The 14,413-nt window shown below is 38.7% G+C and overlaps 1 protein-coding gene across 6 annotated transcripts in view; it reads left to right on the top strand.

Annotated features, from left to right (window-relative positions):
* The window catches only part of PCDH17 (protocadherin 17), a 184,093-nt gene that overhangs the window by 58,433 nt on the left and 111,247 nt on the right, over window positions 1-14,413 (top strand). For 4 of the 6 annotated variants that reach the window (XM_069205306.1, XM_069205308.1, XM_069205311.1 and 1 more), the window contains exons 2-3: window positions 7,634-7,692; window positions 7,828-8,000. In XM_069205306.1, coding sequence (XP_069061407.1) covers window positions 7,634-7,692; window positions 7,828-8,000 — 232 coding nt within the window. The remainder of the gene's footprint in view (window positions 1-7,633; window positions 7,693-7,827; window positions 8,001-14,413) is intronic. The other 2 variants (XM_069205307.1, XM_069205312.1) reach the window with 1 other exon arrangement.

Raw genomic sequence — 14,413 nt, 5'->3', positions numbered from 1 at the left:
CAGGGCAGTTACAACAGAGGACATATGAACATATGTACTTTTTACTTAATTGTAGGTTCTTTTAAAACTTAAAATGTTCGCAGCTGTGCATTGACAGACAAAAAAACGATATACATGACTTTTGAAAAACATGAGTTTTCATGCCTACATACGTACTTCATACTTCGACTATAACGGACAAACAATACATAGCCGCATTATAGTGACGTGTTTGATAGAGTTGTGACATTATTAGGTGACATAACTTTGTTTTTGTCTGTGCCAAATTGAACTCTGCCTTTTTGTTCGTATTTGATACTTGCTTTCTGAGTTCCGATAAGGGAAGCTTGAGTGGCTGATGACTAAGGAATCTTCTCTTATGTAGTCGTTCTCGTGTCTACTCTGTGCGGTCTTTGGGATGATGGCTGAGGCTGGCCTTAAGAGAGCTGCTCCTTTTAGCTGGGTCCTACCACAAAATTGTCCTCCCATGGACAAATCCCTCACTATTATGCACAGAACAAAGTTGTGCTTATTTTAATAATAGCAAAGTAGAGACTAGTGGAGCCCTGGGTTCATATGGAGATGACATGTTAGAAACTGAAGAAACGTCCTGAACATGTGCGAAGCATTGGCCTAGTCCTTAGTCAAGACCGTACATTTGTTTCCAGTTCCTTGGTTCTGCAGCCAAGAATACTTACATTTTCAATTAAAGTGGTCCCTGGGCAGCAAAAGCTCTATAAGCCTTATGGTGGCAGAATGCGCTCTACTCAAATGATAATAACACTACATAGCTATATTAACCGACTGTGCACACCACTGTTCTTTGACATGGGCTATCACTCCAGAGGAAAGGTGCAAAAAGAAGAGCAAATTCACATCCATATTTAATCATCAGTGACTGAGGCAAAACTAAGACAAATGTCAAATCCTATAGGGAATATCACTTTAGAATTTGACATTAGTGTGAGCTTTTTCATCCAAAGATAAAAACAAAAAGTACACGTTCATTAATTAGAACAGGCATGCCCCCATTTCCACTAGCGTTTGATATTCGGTTCTTGTTTGTAGGTCACGTCGGTGAATGTTTGTTTTTACGGCATCTATGCTTTATCACTTAGGATAGTGGTTCCCTTTTTATGGTCTTTGCCATTAAGGTTGCTTGGCATTAGTCAGACGTGACTGCAAATAGATTTTACAATTGGTCTCGAGCAGCGGGAGACGTGTGTTGTTGCAGCGTGACATTGTTTCAAGAAATCCATCTGCAAGGGAGCTTCCCCCCTAAAACCTACATGCGCTTGCACTCTGCTTGCATGATTATGGGCCTATTTTAAAACTCATTTGTGATACAACATCTGTTCATTCAGATATTACAGTAAAGCTGTTCTTGACACTCATTAAACTTGTAACATTACATGTGCTTTACTGCTTCTGCTGAAACACAAAGCGACGCACAGCTAACCTCTGTGCCAATTTGAAAACAACCACTCACTCTTTCTGTCGCTTTCTGCAAAAGCAATTTCCAGTACACTTCTTTGGAAGGCACCCCAGATTTAGGGCAAGTATTGCACGTACCCCAACTTGGAATCATGGTTCACAGTTACGAATTCATGAAGTGTATTACATTGCTCAAAAGGTGTAACTGCAGAAAAGTGTTGTCATATTGTATCTTTCTCTGGGGGGTTGGTGCAGAAGCTCGACGGTCTCTGCTGTAGCAACATGCGTTTTGTGCGCATTCCCAAAAGCAGGTGAAAGTTGCAGGTGCAGTATTCCTCCTGGTTTTCACCTCTGCGGGGCTGTCTTTCTGAATCAACTGTTGTTTTGAATGTTTGTCTTTCTTTTTCACTCACTGCCACCGCCATACTGCCTGTGGGAATCTAAACCGCCTGCATTTTAGGAACTCAAGGGGACTCCCAGGTAGTCGCTAAATACGTTCAGGCACTCAGCGGACGTTGCGCAGTTTGATTTGAGCAATAAAGTCGCTACGTGTGACGTTGCTTTACCTCATCATTGGCATAAAAGTGCACTACAGGGAAGTAAAATTATGTGCCATTACCACAACTCATACTGGTCATATAAACGTAACTTGAGCAAATATGTGCGGTAAAAGTTATGCATTATTTTTTGCTTAGAAGAGTCTAAAACTTGAGGTAAAACTTCACTGCTTTTAAAGCATTTTACAATTGATTTGGAATTGTGCCTTTTTTCGAGCCTCTACGGGTTAAATTAATGGTGGAGTAATTGGAGGAATTTTTGTTGCTTCTCTTTTCTAAATTTAGAAATTATAAACACAAATGGCATTTTGTCGAGAGACGTGTCACGTTCATTACGGTGGAGGAAGGACCATAACCACTCTGTTTTCTGCCCTTCTACACACTGCTTCCTTTGCCTTCTTTTTGTGTATTTCCTCTCTTCCCCGTTTACTTTTTGAGCAATGCTAGCAGTATTCCAATTTCTAGCCAGTTTCGCCTACCATAATACATCAGGCTTTTTGGAGCATAAATAGTTGGCTTTAATTATTTTTTGCTCATGATGTTTTCCCTGTGAGATTGCCTATGGTATTGATTGCCTGTGTACACTTACTTCAGGTACCGTTCAGTCGCAGCGGCCTCCTCACCGACATTGTGGACCAGATCCCTTTGGGTCTCGGACCCGTTAGGGATTAGAAACGGACATTGAATCAGGTCTCTAAAGGGTCCTGTAATAAAGCCCTTAACTTTACTGGAAATTAACACTAGTAGATTTCTGAACACTGAATGAAAAACAAAAAAGTTAAGCTGATCCATGCCACTGACTTAGTTCTTGTTTATACTTCAAATGTTGTATTTAACATTGCACCAAAGTAACAGTGGGGTGGCACCCTATAAGTCATAAAAATGTAGTTTACATATTAAGCCACACCTTTAATAATACAAGTCACGCCCCTTTTGGAGGACCCACCCTGACCAATTTTTATACCCCATTTAAAGCCCTAGCTAAACATGAAACAATCCCAAATATTAAAGAACCTGATCTAAAGCAGCAAATTCACCAGAACTAGATTTTCAGGTAGGAACATGTTTGCTTCGTGTTTCTCTTTTATACACCTTCAAACTATTTTTTTGAGCTTGGTCGACCCTGAGGGGAGACAGTCTTACATAGAAGACTAAAACAGATGAAATTCCAGAAACCTGGCTCTTCAGTTAAATTGGTATTTTGGCAAGAGCGTTCATTCACATATCTTCTTTTCTCTTTTTTTTCCAAAGAGGGCGCACTGCAGATTTCAGAACAAAGCATGTTTAATTGGTCCTCAGCACTGACCGGATTCCATTCTAATCGCACTCCAGCCCTTTCTCCTGCAGTACGAGGAGCAGAGCCCCCGGTTTCCCCTCTCCAAGTGTCTCTTTATCAGGCAGCTGGACGTTCATTGTTAGTGGACGCCTGCTATTTGCACAGAGACAGCTACAAAAGAACACATTCCTTGCCCCCTGCGAGCCTTTCAAGAAGCAAGGGCAAGGCATACCACTTTTGTTTCTGATTGAGAAGAATAGCAACAGGCTTTTACTGGTGTTGTTCTCTGAAAAACCCTTTTATTGTACATTGTAGGAGAAAGTGTAAAAAAAGAATCACTTATAAGCCCATGCTTTCGATGTGTACAGGAATATTTGCTATGGAACAATGAATATTTGCTATCCCTTTTTTTCAAATGAGTAAGCACTTTAGAATAAAGAAGATTTTATGTTCCCTCCCTGTAAACTGTTGAACAATTTAAACAAACATGGGCACACATACTCACAAGCACACGCTCACACACAGACTGTACGGAGAAGTTAATAACAAGCATTTGCAATGCAGTGGGTATCATGTTTGCTCGAGTTGGAGCTATCTGCATCGTAAATTCTGAAATGGACGTTTCTTGCCACATAAATTCAAAATATAAAGTTGAACAGAAGTTTGCTCGCGGTTAAAAGTTTCACCTGCAAAAATGTAATTATCCATGTAACAGGGTTGATGTGATGCAAATCGCTCAACTACTGCCCAGCGAGTTCGGGCTGTATAGCAAATAAGTAGAAAAAAGTAGTCCAGAAACCATACGGAAGACACAGCGCCTCGTATGTTTTCAGTAGTTGGCCGATGCATTTCGAGGAGGGCTAAACGGCGGAAAAGGCAGTATGCATGCCTTCCACTAATGAAAGCAAGCAAATTTTAAAAGGCAAGCCCACAAACCAACCGAACTCATGGGCATGCGGTGGGCATGGTTACAAGGCCATAGAGAGATTATTGCAGGGACAAAGCGCTTTTGCACTCAACCCTAAAAAGGAACATCATGATGTATATTCGGTCTACCAGAACAGATTCACAAACATTCCATTTAAGATATTCAGAATAGCAGGACTTTTGGACTATTCTATAACTAGTCTGTAGCTGTGACTGTATTAGGTGTTTTCAAAACACTGGTACATAAAGCACTATGGGCCTCATTTACGAAGCCCTTGGCACTGGGTCGTGCAGCATGTGCCTTGCTTCACTGCCTTGCTCCATTGGGAAGATACTGCACATTTCTGTCCTCTTCCCCCGCACTGGTGCACAGATTACTGTCTAGAGCCAATGCCAAAGAGGTACCTTCCTGCACAAAAGCAATCACAAGAGGAAAAACAGGGAAAAATAAAGATATTTTTTCATTGTAGCGTCATTCTTATGCCCCCCTGAGGTGGCGTAGGAATCTGATGCAGTACCAGATTTGGAATCCTGGGAATGCATCAGATTCCTTTGAGTTCCATGGCTGTTGTGTGGGAATATGACAAGCAACACCCATGGAATGTCCCTTCACACAGTATTATGCATAAAAGAGATCCATATTTACAAGGCCATGAAAAGCCGTGCAGGGAGTTAGAATAGAGGGATCTAAAATAGTATAGTTTGAATGTTATTCCTGACATTAAGTTCTGAATTAGTGACAAATAGTTGCCCTTAACCACTTTGTTATACTTGTCAGTATTGCTACTAAAGGTTGTGAAATGCTCTGTAGATCCAGTTACCTAGAGCACAGAGTAAATACAATTGTATCTACCAGTCTTGTCATAGCAATAAAGTGAGCAAGGAGAGACCCTGACTTTTCAGAGCAACATCTGGTCTTCAAGCGACACACAGAAAGCAAGTATGAAGACAAATAACCATCTGCTGTAGGAAGGTTTTCCACATAGTTCACAGATTGATAATCCATGGGTTAAGCACCCAAAGTAACTAGTATTTTTATATCCCTATTTTTTCTGAATTGTACAAGAACTGAATAAAAATACGTAAAACATATTTAACTGGGACGTTTTGCCACTGATCCCTAGTTGCTGCCTTAGCAAGGTGATATTTAATTTATTGGAGCTAAATCAAACCCTATTAAAATATAATTCTACAAAACTGAACTAGCAAATAATCAAAATGCTTCCATATGTGCCTAGAAGCTGATAGGGTCCTGTGCCAAATGGGCTGTTTGGAAGTCAACATCTGGAAATGAAAAGGAGAAAATTACAAGAACCTTTCCTGATATCTTTCCATCTAATCTTTCCATTGTTTTAAATTACTAAATATATATTTTATACAGAATGATGATGGCTTTAATTGGTACATCAAATCTGGACTTCATCCTTTGACTGAGTGCTCTTTAGAAAGCACCCATTCTGATCTATTCTTAACTGTGTAGTGGGTTATTCTATTTACATTCAATTTCCTTAGTGTGAGTACAGTGTTAGGTGGTCCATCTCTTAAGGCCCCAAGCCATTGGTATCTCCAGAAGTTACACAGGTATATGATACAACTTTGGTTGGAGTAGTCATCCCTTTGGTAACTTGATAATTTGCACCACCAACCTTTGTTTAAAATACTGTCAGAAACTGTATATTTTCTGCAGTGATAACATGGGAAATGGTGATGTTAACATGGAGTCTTTTGAATTCCCATTATTGTATATGTCCACTCCATAAATTAAATGGATCCCTTCACTAGTGATGGTTTAATGATTAGCTTATTATGAGCAGGTCACGCAAGAGAAGGAAGGTGATGGGTCTGGCAGTAACGTTTTGTTCTAAGCAGACACTCATTGATTGGTGCAGAAACATGGCAATCCACATTACATGGAAATTGCCTCACTTCATTTTAGACGTAACCCATATTTGTTGGTCACTGAATGTCTATTCCATGTCATTCCTTTTGTTAAGGGCCATAGTAAACAGTTTATTTTTTATTTTTAGCAGGCAGACTGGGAAGAATGGAAACTAATGGCACAACGTGGGTGTCTAACTGTGGCTTTTGAGATGGGGAGAAACAATGGAAGCTAATCAAGCTGTCCATGTTTTTATCAGTGTAGGTTAGTATTGTTGACTGAGAGGATCTGATATAAGATGTTTCCAAGCATTCCCAAGGCATTTACTTCATGCTATATGGAGACAAAGCCTTCCATGGACCAAGAAATTGTTTTGCATGAATGAATATACATACATTATCTCACTGCCATTACTACGCGCTGATTTTCCAAGGATATCAATGGGAACTAAAAACATAACATTATTAAGTCATAGCTCATTTTTTGCATCAGTCGCTTTAAAAAAAAAAATCAAAAAGACGTGCAGCGTTCATGTTTACTGTAAGCTTTCACCTTTATGTCTCCGTGTTTATTATGTTCCTGGCTCTCATGTGTTGGATGCTTTTCAAAGGTACCTACTTGTTGCAGTGAATACTGGCATTTCATAAAGCTTTGCTCAGAACAGGAACCCTTTGTCTTTCTGTCAGCTGCAGAGAGAGGCTTTGTGTACGAATGTTATGGGTCGTATTATGAAAGATTTAATCTTCTTTTCTTTGTGTCCTCCTTTCTTTGTTCTGAAGGCCTACAAAACAAAGGTATCTCAGTTCTCCTTTGGCAGAACTCCAGTTCTGTTTGGATTCTGTGTCAATTTACAGTTGGTACTATAGATTGTGAACCCACTGCACTAAAAATACTCAAGCGATAATCAACATTGGGCTGCATTGGGAAGAAAATGGCTTCTCAGATTGTTTGTGTCATTTCTTGGCTACCACTGCTACTAATTCTTTGTTTTCATGGAGCCACACTGCTAGGAAATTAATATTAATATTGTTAATTATAAAAATGAAATCAGCCATATGTTCAATGCTTCCTTTTGTTCTCGTGATATCCAAAAGCAACGATCTTGTGAGAATAAAATGCGTATTTTTCTTAATGTACAATTAGTATAGTGCATTACTCATAATTATCCTGAAGCCGCATACAAACAAGAATGCCAGCAGTTGATGGACTAATGAAAAAATGCGTTTTTTTAAACAGTAGACGTTCTAAAACGTGCATCAATTAGGTCCCTCTTCTCTTTCAATTATACAAAGGTTTCCCCTCTATATTTCACTAACGAAAAAGTTTAAAAACTGTTTCTTATCAAGTTTTAGTACGGGACGGCTTACTATAGAATTCTATTTTGTTGGTCCAACAGGTAATTTGTAGACCCAAATGTTGTAACTGTTCTGAGAATATAGTCGAATGTGGACATTTTTCACTTTAATTGAATCTCAGAGTAGTTATGATTAAGGAAACGCACTGCCTTGGTAATCAGCGTGTTGCTGTGTGTGCCTGAGATGTGCCCAGTGTACAACAATAAGTATTTTCCTTTTTTTTCAGACAGACAATTTCCCAGCAGAGCCCAATTACATGGGCAGCAGGCAGCAGTTTGTTCAAAGGTAAGGCCTATTAAAAAACATCCTTCACATCCTGATTTGCATATCTGTCAGCATTGCTTTGCTGAAAGTATTCTTCGTAATGAAGGCCATGTGCTGACGGTTTTGTTTATTACTTGTTTTTGATGTGTATTTCAGTAGCTCAACATTCAAGGACCCAGAGAGAGCAAGTCTGAGGGACAGTGGGCATGGGGACAGTGATCAGGCGGACAGTGACCAGGACACAAACAAGGGCTCCTGTTGTGACATGTCAGTTAGGGAGGCACTCAAGATGAAAGTAACCGCAACCAAAAGCCAACCACTGGAGCAAGGTGAGTGAGCTGCAGTTGTCCCCACAGATAGCAGGCACTTGGGCCGACACCACACGCCTAGCAGCGCCGCCATGCCAGTTATCACGGCTGCCAAGTTCACTGCTAACGGTGTCGATAGGAACGGAATTAAGCTCAATACAAGTCATGCTCACTGCTGTTCAGGAGGGAAGATGTGGAAACTCATTTATATAACATTTTAGAAAGGTGAACTATACTCTTTTGTTCATTGCGGTATCCCCCGGGTATGCAGGCTTTGTCCTCAGTGATGGGAGTAATTAGCATTTGTTTTCATTTTTTTTTTGGTTGGCAAAATAGAGAACTGTGTTTCTAAAATATCAAAAAAGGAGCATTTCGTCAGATGACATCGCTTATCCAGGCTGCATTGTTCTGTTTGTGATCCTAACTGCTGCATTAATAGCAGTACCCAGACGTTAAGCGTCATATAATAGCACAATCAGATAACGAGGATAATTGTTTCATTTACACCCTGAAGAAAGAATCCCAGATAAAGTGACTGTGGTGCCGATAAAATTCACGTTATACTGCTACAGTGGGAGCACTCTGTATGCAGAGGCTCAGCTAAATATGTTTATTTTCTCAGATTGTTTTCTCAAAATCTGTGTCCAATTCATTCGTTGAAGGCAGTTTTGTTTGGGCTAATTATTATGTCCTTCACAGCAAATAAAAGTAGACGTTTTCCAACAGTGCTGATGCAACCGAACTGAGCGGCATTGTGTGGATATGCAGAGCGCTGCTCACAGGCATTCAGAATAAAACCCTTTATATCTTCATTTCCGTTTGGCTTCTGATTTCTCGCAAGAAGACAGCTTTGGAAAGGGTTTTCTAATCGTATACGTAGACAACCTTCTCAGGGAGTTCATTTCTTGAAAAAGTTAATAAGAACACTTTGCCAAACACTAATATCTGCACCAATTGCTAATTAATTTAATGTATCGATAACAATCCGCCCCCAGCATTCTATGGACTATGAAAAACGGCTCAGAAAAATATAATCTATGGAGATGGCAGCGACATAGAAGAACGCGTTCCAGCTCTATTGCTCTTGAATTTATTGCACACTTATTTGAGTGTTGACTCCATACAGGACCTCGTTTACAAAGTTATAAATGCCATAAAGATTGTTTTCCTTAACCTTTCATCACAGCGGCTTTTTGTTTATATTTAGACATTGATCGGTTTTCCGTCGCAGAACTTGGTCTTAGTAAAGCACAAATAGCATATATATAAATAAAGACATTCTAATATGAACGCAGAGTGCAAAGCACGAGAAGAGACTCATGCAGGAAACAGGAAACAGTTAGCTAAGGGTCTTTATACTCCCTCATGTGTGTGCGTATTAGTGTGATATTGCATTTTTTTTTACCCCAGCCTATTTTGTGTACTACTACCTTTTCCGAATTCTTTAAAAATAGTGATTACATAGATTTAAAAAGATCAGTGCGTTTCAATGCTATAGATCATTCTAAGTGCTTGTGTACTCACCAATATGGCATAAATGTGTCCACACGTGTACATGACACTGAAAACCTTTCTCTTGTCTCTCTTTAGAGAGTCCTTGACTGACCAATCTCAATAAACGAAGAAGCCACAACTGTAAATAAACATACACAACATATTGCAAATGGTGAGGTTGATTAATTGGGATAGGTCCAAAAGTTTGTAAACATGGTTGTTCTTGTGGCTCTTTTTATGGAGCACAGAAAAGGGATGTGAACCCTCAATCATGCGGGTGACATAATATGCTTCATCATATGGTTGCGCCTCAACTTGAACACAAGTCAAGATGGGCCTTATTCTGGTTCTTTGTTTCCCTGCGTAGATAAGCTGTTCTAAGAGTGGCATCCAATTAAATGGCTTTGGGCTTCAGGTTTACGCACTAGAACAGTCAGAATTGTATATTTTTGGCTATACTCTTGCCCTTCCATCATTTGAATACTGCTACTAGCTTCAGACAGGACTAACTCCATAATGTATCACTATAGAAGATAACGCAAGGTGTGTGTTTACCACCCAAGGAATTATTCAGGTTACAGAGCTCTCAGCAGACAATAGTCCTAATGAAAGTGTAGGCAAAATCATAGGCAGAAACATGTTGACTACCATGATAGAATCGTAACACCCCTTTCCCGTCTTGATGTAATAACATTGGGGGCATTATTAAAACATTTATGCAGCCTCACCTAGAGAATTTTGCTACTTATGACCCTCCCAATCTGTATTCAGATGATGATACCACACTTAGAACATGTCATCTAGGCAGGAAAGCAAAGAGCAAGATTGAGAACCATCTTGAGCTTTCATCGAAAGTAAGGAGCATTACTATGATGATGCATGTCGCCTTGTGTGAATGAGGGCTCATGGTCATTTTTTTCTCAACATAAAGAACAGGGCCATCCAGATTTCCAAGTTCTGGGAACTACCTCAATTAGTTGGTTTATAAATATGATGCCTAATTGTCTGGGGCTAACCTAATGCACAAATAACTTTCTTCTTTCTCTCTGTCCCTCATTTGAGATTCATCAGTAATAAAGATACCTCTTGGCACAAAATTATAAGAAATGTTCCTTACGGAATAGTTCCTTTTTTGTGTGATTTGGTCAGCATATCAATGGTGTACACCTTACAATTATGTTGTGCGCGATGGTGTGGTGAACATGAGGTAAAAGGTTTGTGGCATCACTATTAAAAAAGAAGGAATAGTCTGCTAGGACTGGGAATTTTAAAATGCAATGTTATTTGAGGATAAAGATTATAATCTTCGAAAATGACATTTATATCCCACTGTCCCACATGGAGTGGTGCTAAATACAGCATTACTGCTCCAAACACTCTTCTTTTTGAAAGTAGGAAAATAGTACTTTACAGTGTTATAGAGGATTTTTAGGTTCATATTGCAGCTTTATAAATGTTAGATTCTTGATACTATAATTCTACTTAGTGAGGTGTGTTAAAATATATGGGTATATTAATGCTGACTAGACTGCAAATAGGATGTAGGTATTTGCTAGCACACATGCCTGAAACTGAATAGTAATATAAGTGTCTTTAAAAATGTTATTACACTAACTAGGGATATTGCTACTGTGAAAGCGTCAAATCCAACAATATTACTACTCTGCAAACTAAATCTTGCTCAGTTATTGACAACTGCCATTTTCTCATTCTGGCTCTTATCAATAGCTGCCATCCAGTTCTGTTTGTTTGATTTACTGCTAATTCATCTGTCCCACTAACTCAACAGGTTCTACCTTTTAAGAGGGATACCTTTCCTTTACACGTTCCTGATGAATCAATCCCCAGGGCAGCATCAACACACATTAAGCAGAGCATTCCTGGGTGGAATATGCCCCATCCACCTTTTCAGGGTGAGCACATTTAACAGCAAATGCCCAAAACAGAGATTATAATTTGCCAAGACAATTCTGTTTACCTCCTAATTTCCTATTGCTTAGCTGGTGTAACTATAACATAGAAGATGGATCTTCTAAACGGTTGGACTTCTTTCTTCTTCCTATATCTACACACCCCACTTCCAGGACAACACATCTCCATAAATTACCTCATGCAGAGCACTCTATGGAACAAGACCTATTTGATTTACCCATTTCTGCACATCTCAGCCTTACATCTAATCCTGACTAGATAACTTTACATGCTAACAAGAAATTACTGGGAAAAAATGAAAGAGTGAGTTAATATGTCATGGTCAAATCTATAATTACAAATGTATGGAAGAAAATCGTAAAACAGTAAATATTAAAAAAAGATAAACACTGCCATTGCTCATACTCTGATTATCTTAGAAGGGAACTACCTTAACCAGCATCTAATATATACTGACATGTGAAATGGCACCTCACTCAGAAATATAACTTTTTTTATTTTGGACAACCCCCAAACTCCCCATTTTAAATTTACCTCATGCTAATGCTTATGCTTACCCATCCCTTAAAAACACTTAAAATCCTTAGTACCCCGTACCCTTAGCCATTTCTGAATCCTACAAAGCCCATAAATCCACTACTTTCCCATACCCTTACCTATTTATAAACCACAAAATCCCTTTCAAGCCCTTAATACCCCATGCTTTTACCCCTGGATCCTAAACCCCCCTTAAAACTTACTAACCTGTATCCTTACCCACCCTTGAACCCTAAAACCCCTTTAAATCCCTTAGTACCTTGAATTCTTACCCCCCCTTTAACCCTTAAATCCCTCCTTTTTAAGTGACATACCAATATACCAGTGTAGTAAAGCACAACACATTAAAGTATATCAATAATTGTCTGCGTAGTACTTAACTACATCACAAAAGCATGTGTGACAAAGTCTGGGTGGGTAAACATTGCACAAGTAAGGAATGTATACTATTAGATGCACACATAAATCATGTCAATGTAGCATATCTACTACTGAAATGTGAAGCAGCCACAAATTGTAAAAAATATAAATTCTATTAAATCAAATTTTTGCTTATTGTTCGTGTTTTCAATCTAATGGAAAAATCTTCAATATTGTCTGGTAGCACAAACAAGATAAAGTTGAAACTAATAAAAAGTATGCTTCTCATTGGTGTGATTTCCCGTGAAATGTACTATTAATTATATATGAGAATAGTGTAAGGTGCACAATGGAATGGATGACATACAACCAATTCAAGTTCTTGCTATTAGGAAATATCCTGCCCATCCTATTACTAAAGTAAGACAATAAAACATAGGTTGCATCATCAATATCTGCACATATGTGCATACATATGTAAAGTTTTATGACAGAAATAGTGGTACACCTATATACAATTGAAAAAATTAAGCTTCTCATCTACCAGTAAGTAGAAAACATTTTTTCACACCAATAAAAAACACAGGCCTATAATCATACAAACGTATCTAATAGAGCATGTGAACTTTGAGCAAGATGATTGATATTGCTTCTGTATATCATAAGAACCTTTAGATATAAGTATAAAACTCATATCACTTCCGTTTACCATTTTATAAACAAGCATGGGAACAGGGCTGGCTTTAGCGTTGGTGGTTCTCAGTGTGACGGTCTTTTTTAGTTACCCCCTAAAGATCCCATTCTCTACGGATTCCTTCACAACCACTCTCCAACAGAGCCCACCATCTCCATAGTTCGAATTTGACTTCCATTTCATTTTTTTAAAGCACACTCATTTTTGTGATGTGCATGGTACACGTTCTTTGCAGCAGGCACATTATCCCTATCGGCTACTGTATAATGAATCAAAACGTCAACTAGACACAATTCAGATCTCTCAGCAGCAGTAACATTAATCACCAGAGGTATCTGAACATTTTTCTTGTTGCCTGAAACCGCTGGATGCATAAGGAAGTTCACTTTTTAAACCCATAAGTTATTTTTAACAGCGTCTCCCACCAAGTCCAGCACCAAGTGCAGCTGCACCAGTTGCACTTCCCTAACCCGGGTCCTGCAAGAAGATCTCTCATCAGCCCCTAGCATATCTCATTGAATTGGACTAATTACAGTCACATTTGCACAGTCACTGAGAAATGGATGTGCAATCCTTCTTAAACCTTAAAGGAAAGTCATCAATTTGCATTATCATTGTGTTTGGCCAGGGGAATAAGCAAGCCATGTACTCAAGGTTACATTGTTTTTTCAGTTTAGTTTTTTATACACAAGTTGGTCAGTGGATATTAAATGAGGTCCTCAGATACATACCAGTAGGGGGAGTTTAGGCGAGTGAGGATTTTTGTCTAGGCATCTCATATGGGCATGTGATACAGAGGAAACATCTTTTATGTTTCGAACATACTGAAGGATTTGTATAGCCTGAAAGAGTTTCAACTGTTTTTCATTATATCAGAATAATAATTATCATCTCATCTCTACTTTATGGCTCACCTGACAATCATCTTTACTATTTCCCTTCACTTCTTCATAATTTGTATCTGTAGAAGTATTGTACATAAGCAGAAATATATCTTGGGAAATGCCTATTAGGTATTTGAAATATGTTGGCAAAAGCCAGATGAATACGTCGGAATGCAAAGTATAAATCATATCTCATGTTTTTCTCTGCTTCCATTGCAAAGTCTACAAATCCTGGCTTCAGCTAATACTTTGATACTTTAATCTTTCTACAACCATATTCTTTCAGGATGTATCAAAACATTAGGGCACTTACTAGCCGGCATGCTTTGCAATGCTACATGTCTTTTTTTGCTTTCTATTATCAACATTCACTATTTCAGCTAACTCTGTTCTACCATTTTGAGCTTAAGGTAAATTACATCACATACTTTTGATGTTAACATTGTGGGTGCTTCAATACAGTAGAAATATCAGAACTAATCTCAAAACATAAACAACTCCTGGGAATAGGCATATAATTTATAATTTGCGAT

This window comes from Pleurodeles waltl, chromosome 8 (assembly GCF_031143425.1).
Source record: "Pleurodeles waltl isolate 20211129_DDA chromosome 8, aPleWal1.hap1.20221129, whole genome shotgun sequence".
Classification (NCBI taxonomy): domain Eukaryota; kingdom Metazoa; phylum Chordata; class Amphibia; order Caudata; family Salamandridae; genus Pleurodeles; species Pleurodeles waltl.
This window is presented reverse-complemented; position numbering and strand designations above follow the sequence as displayed.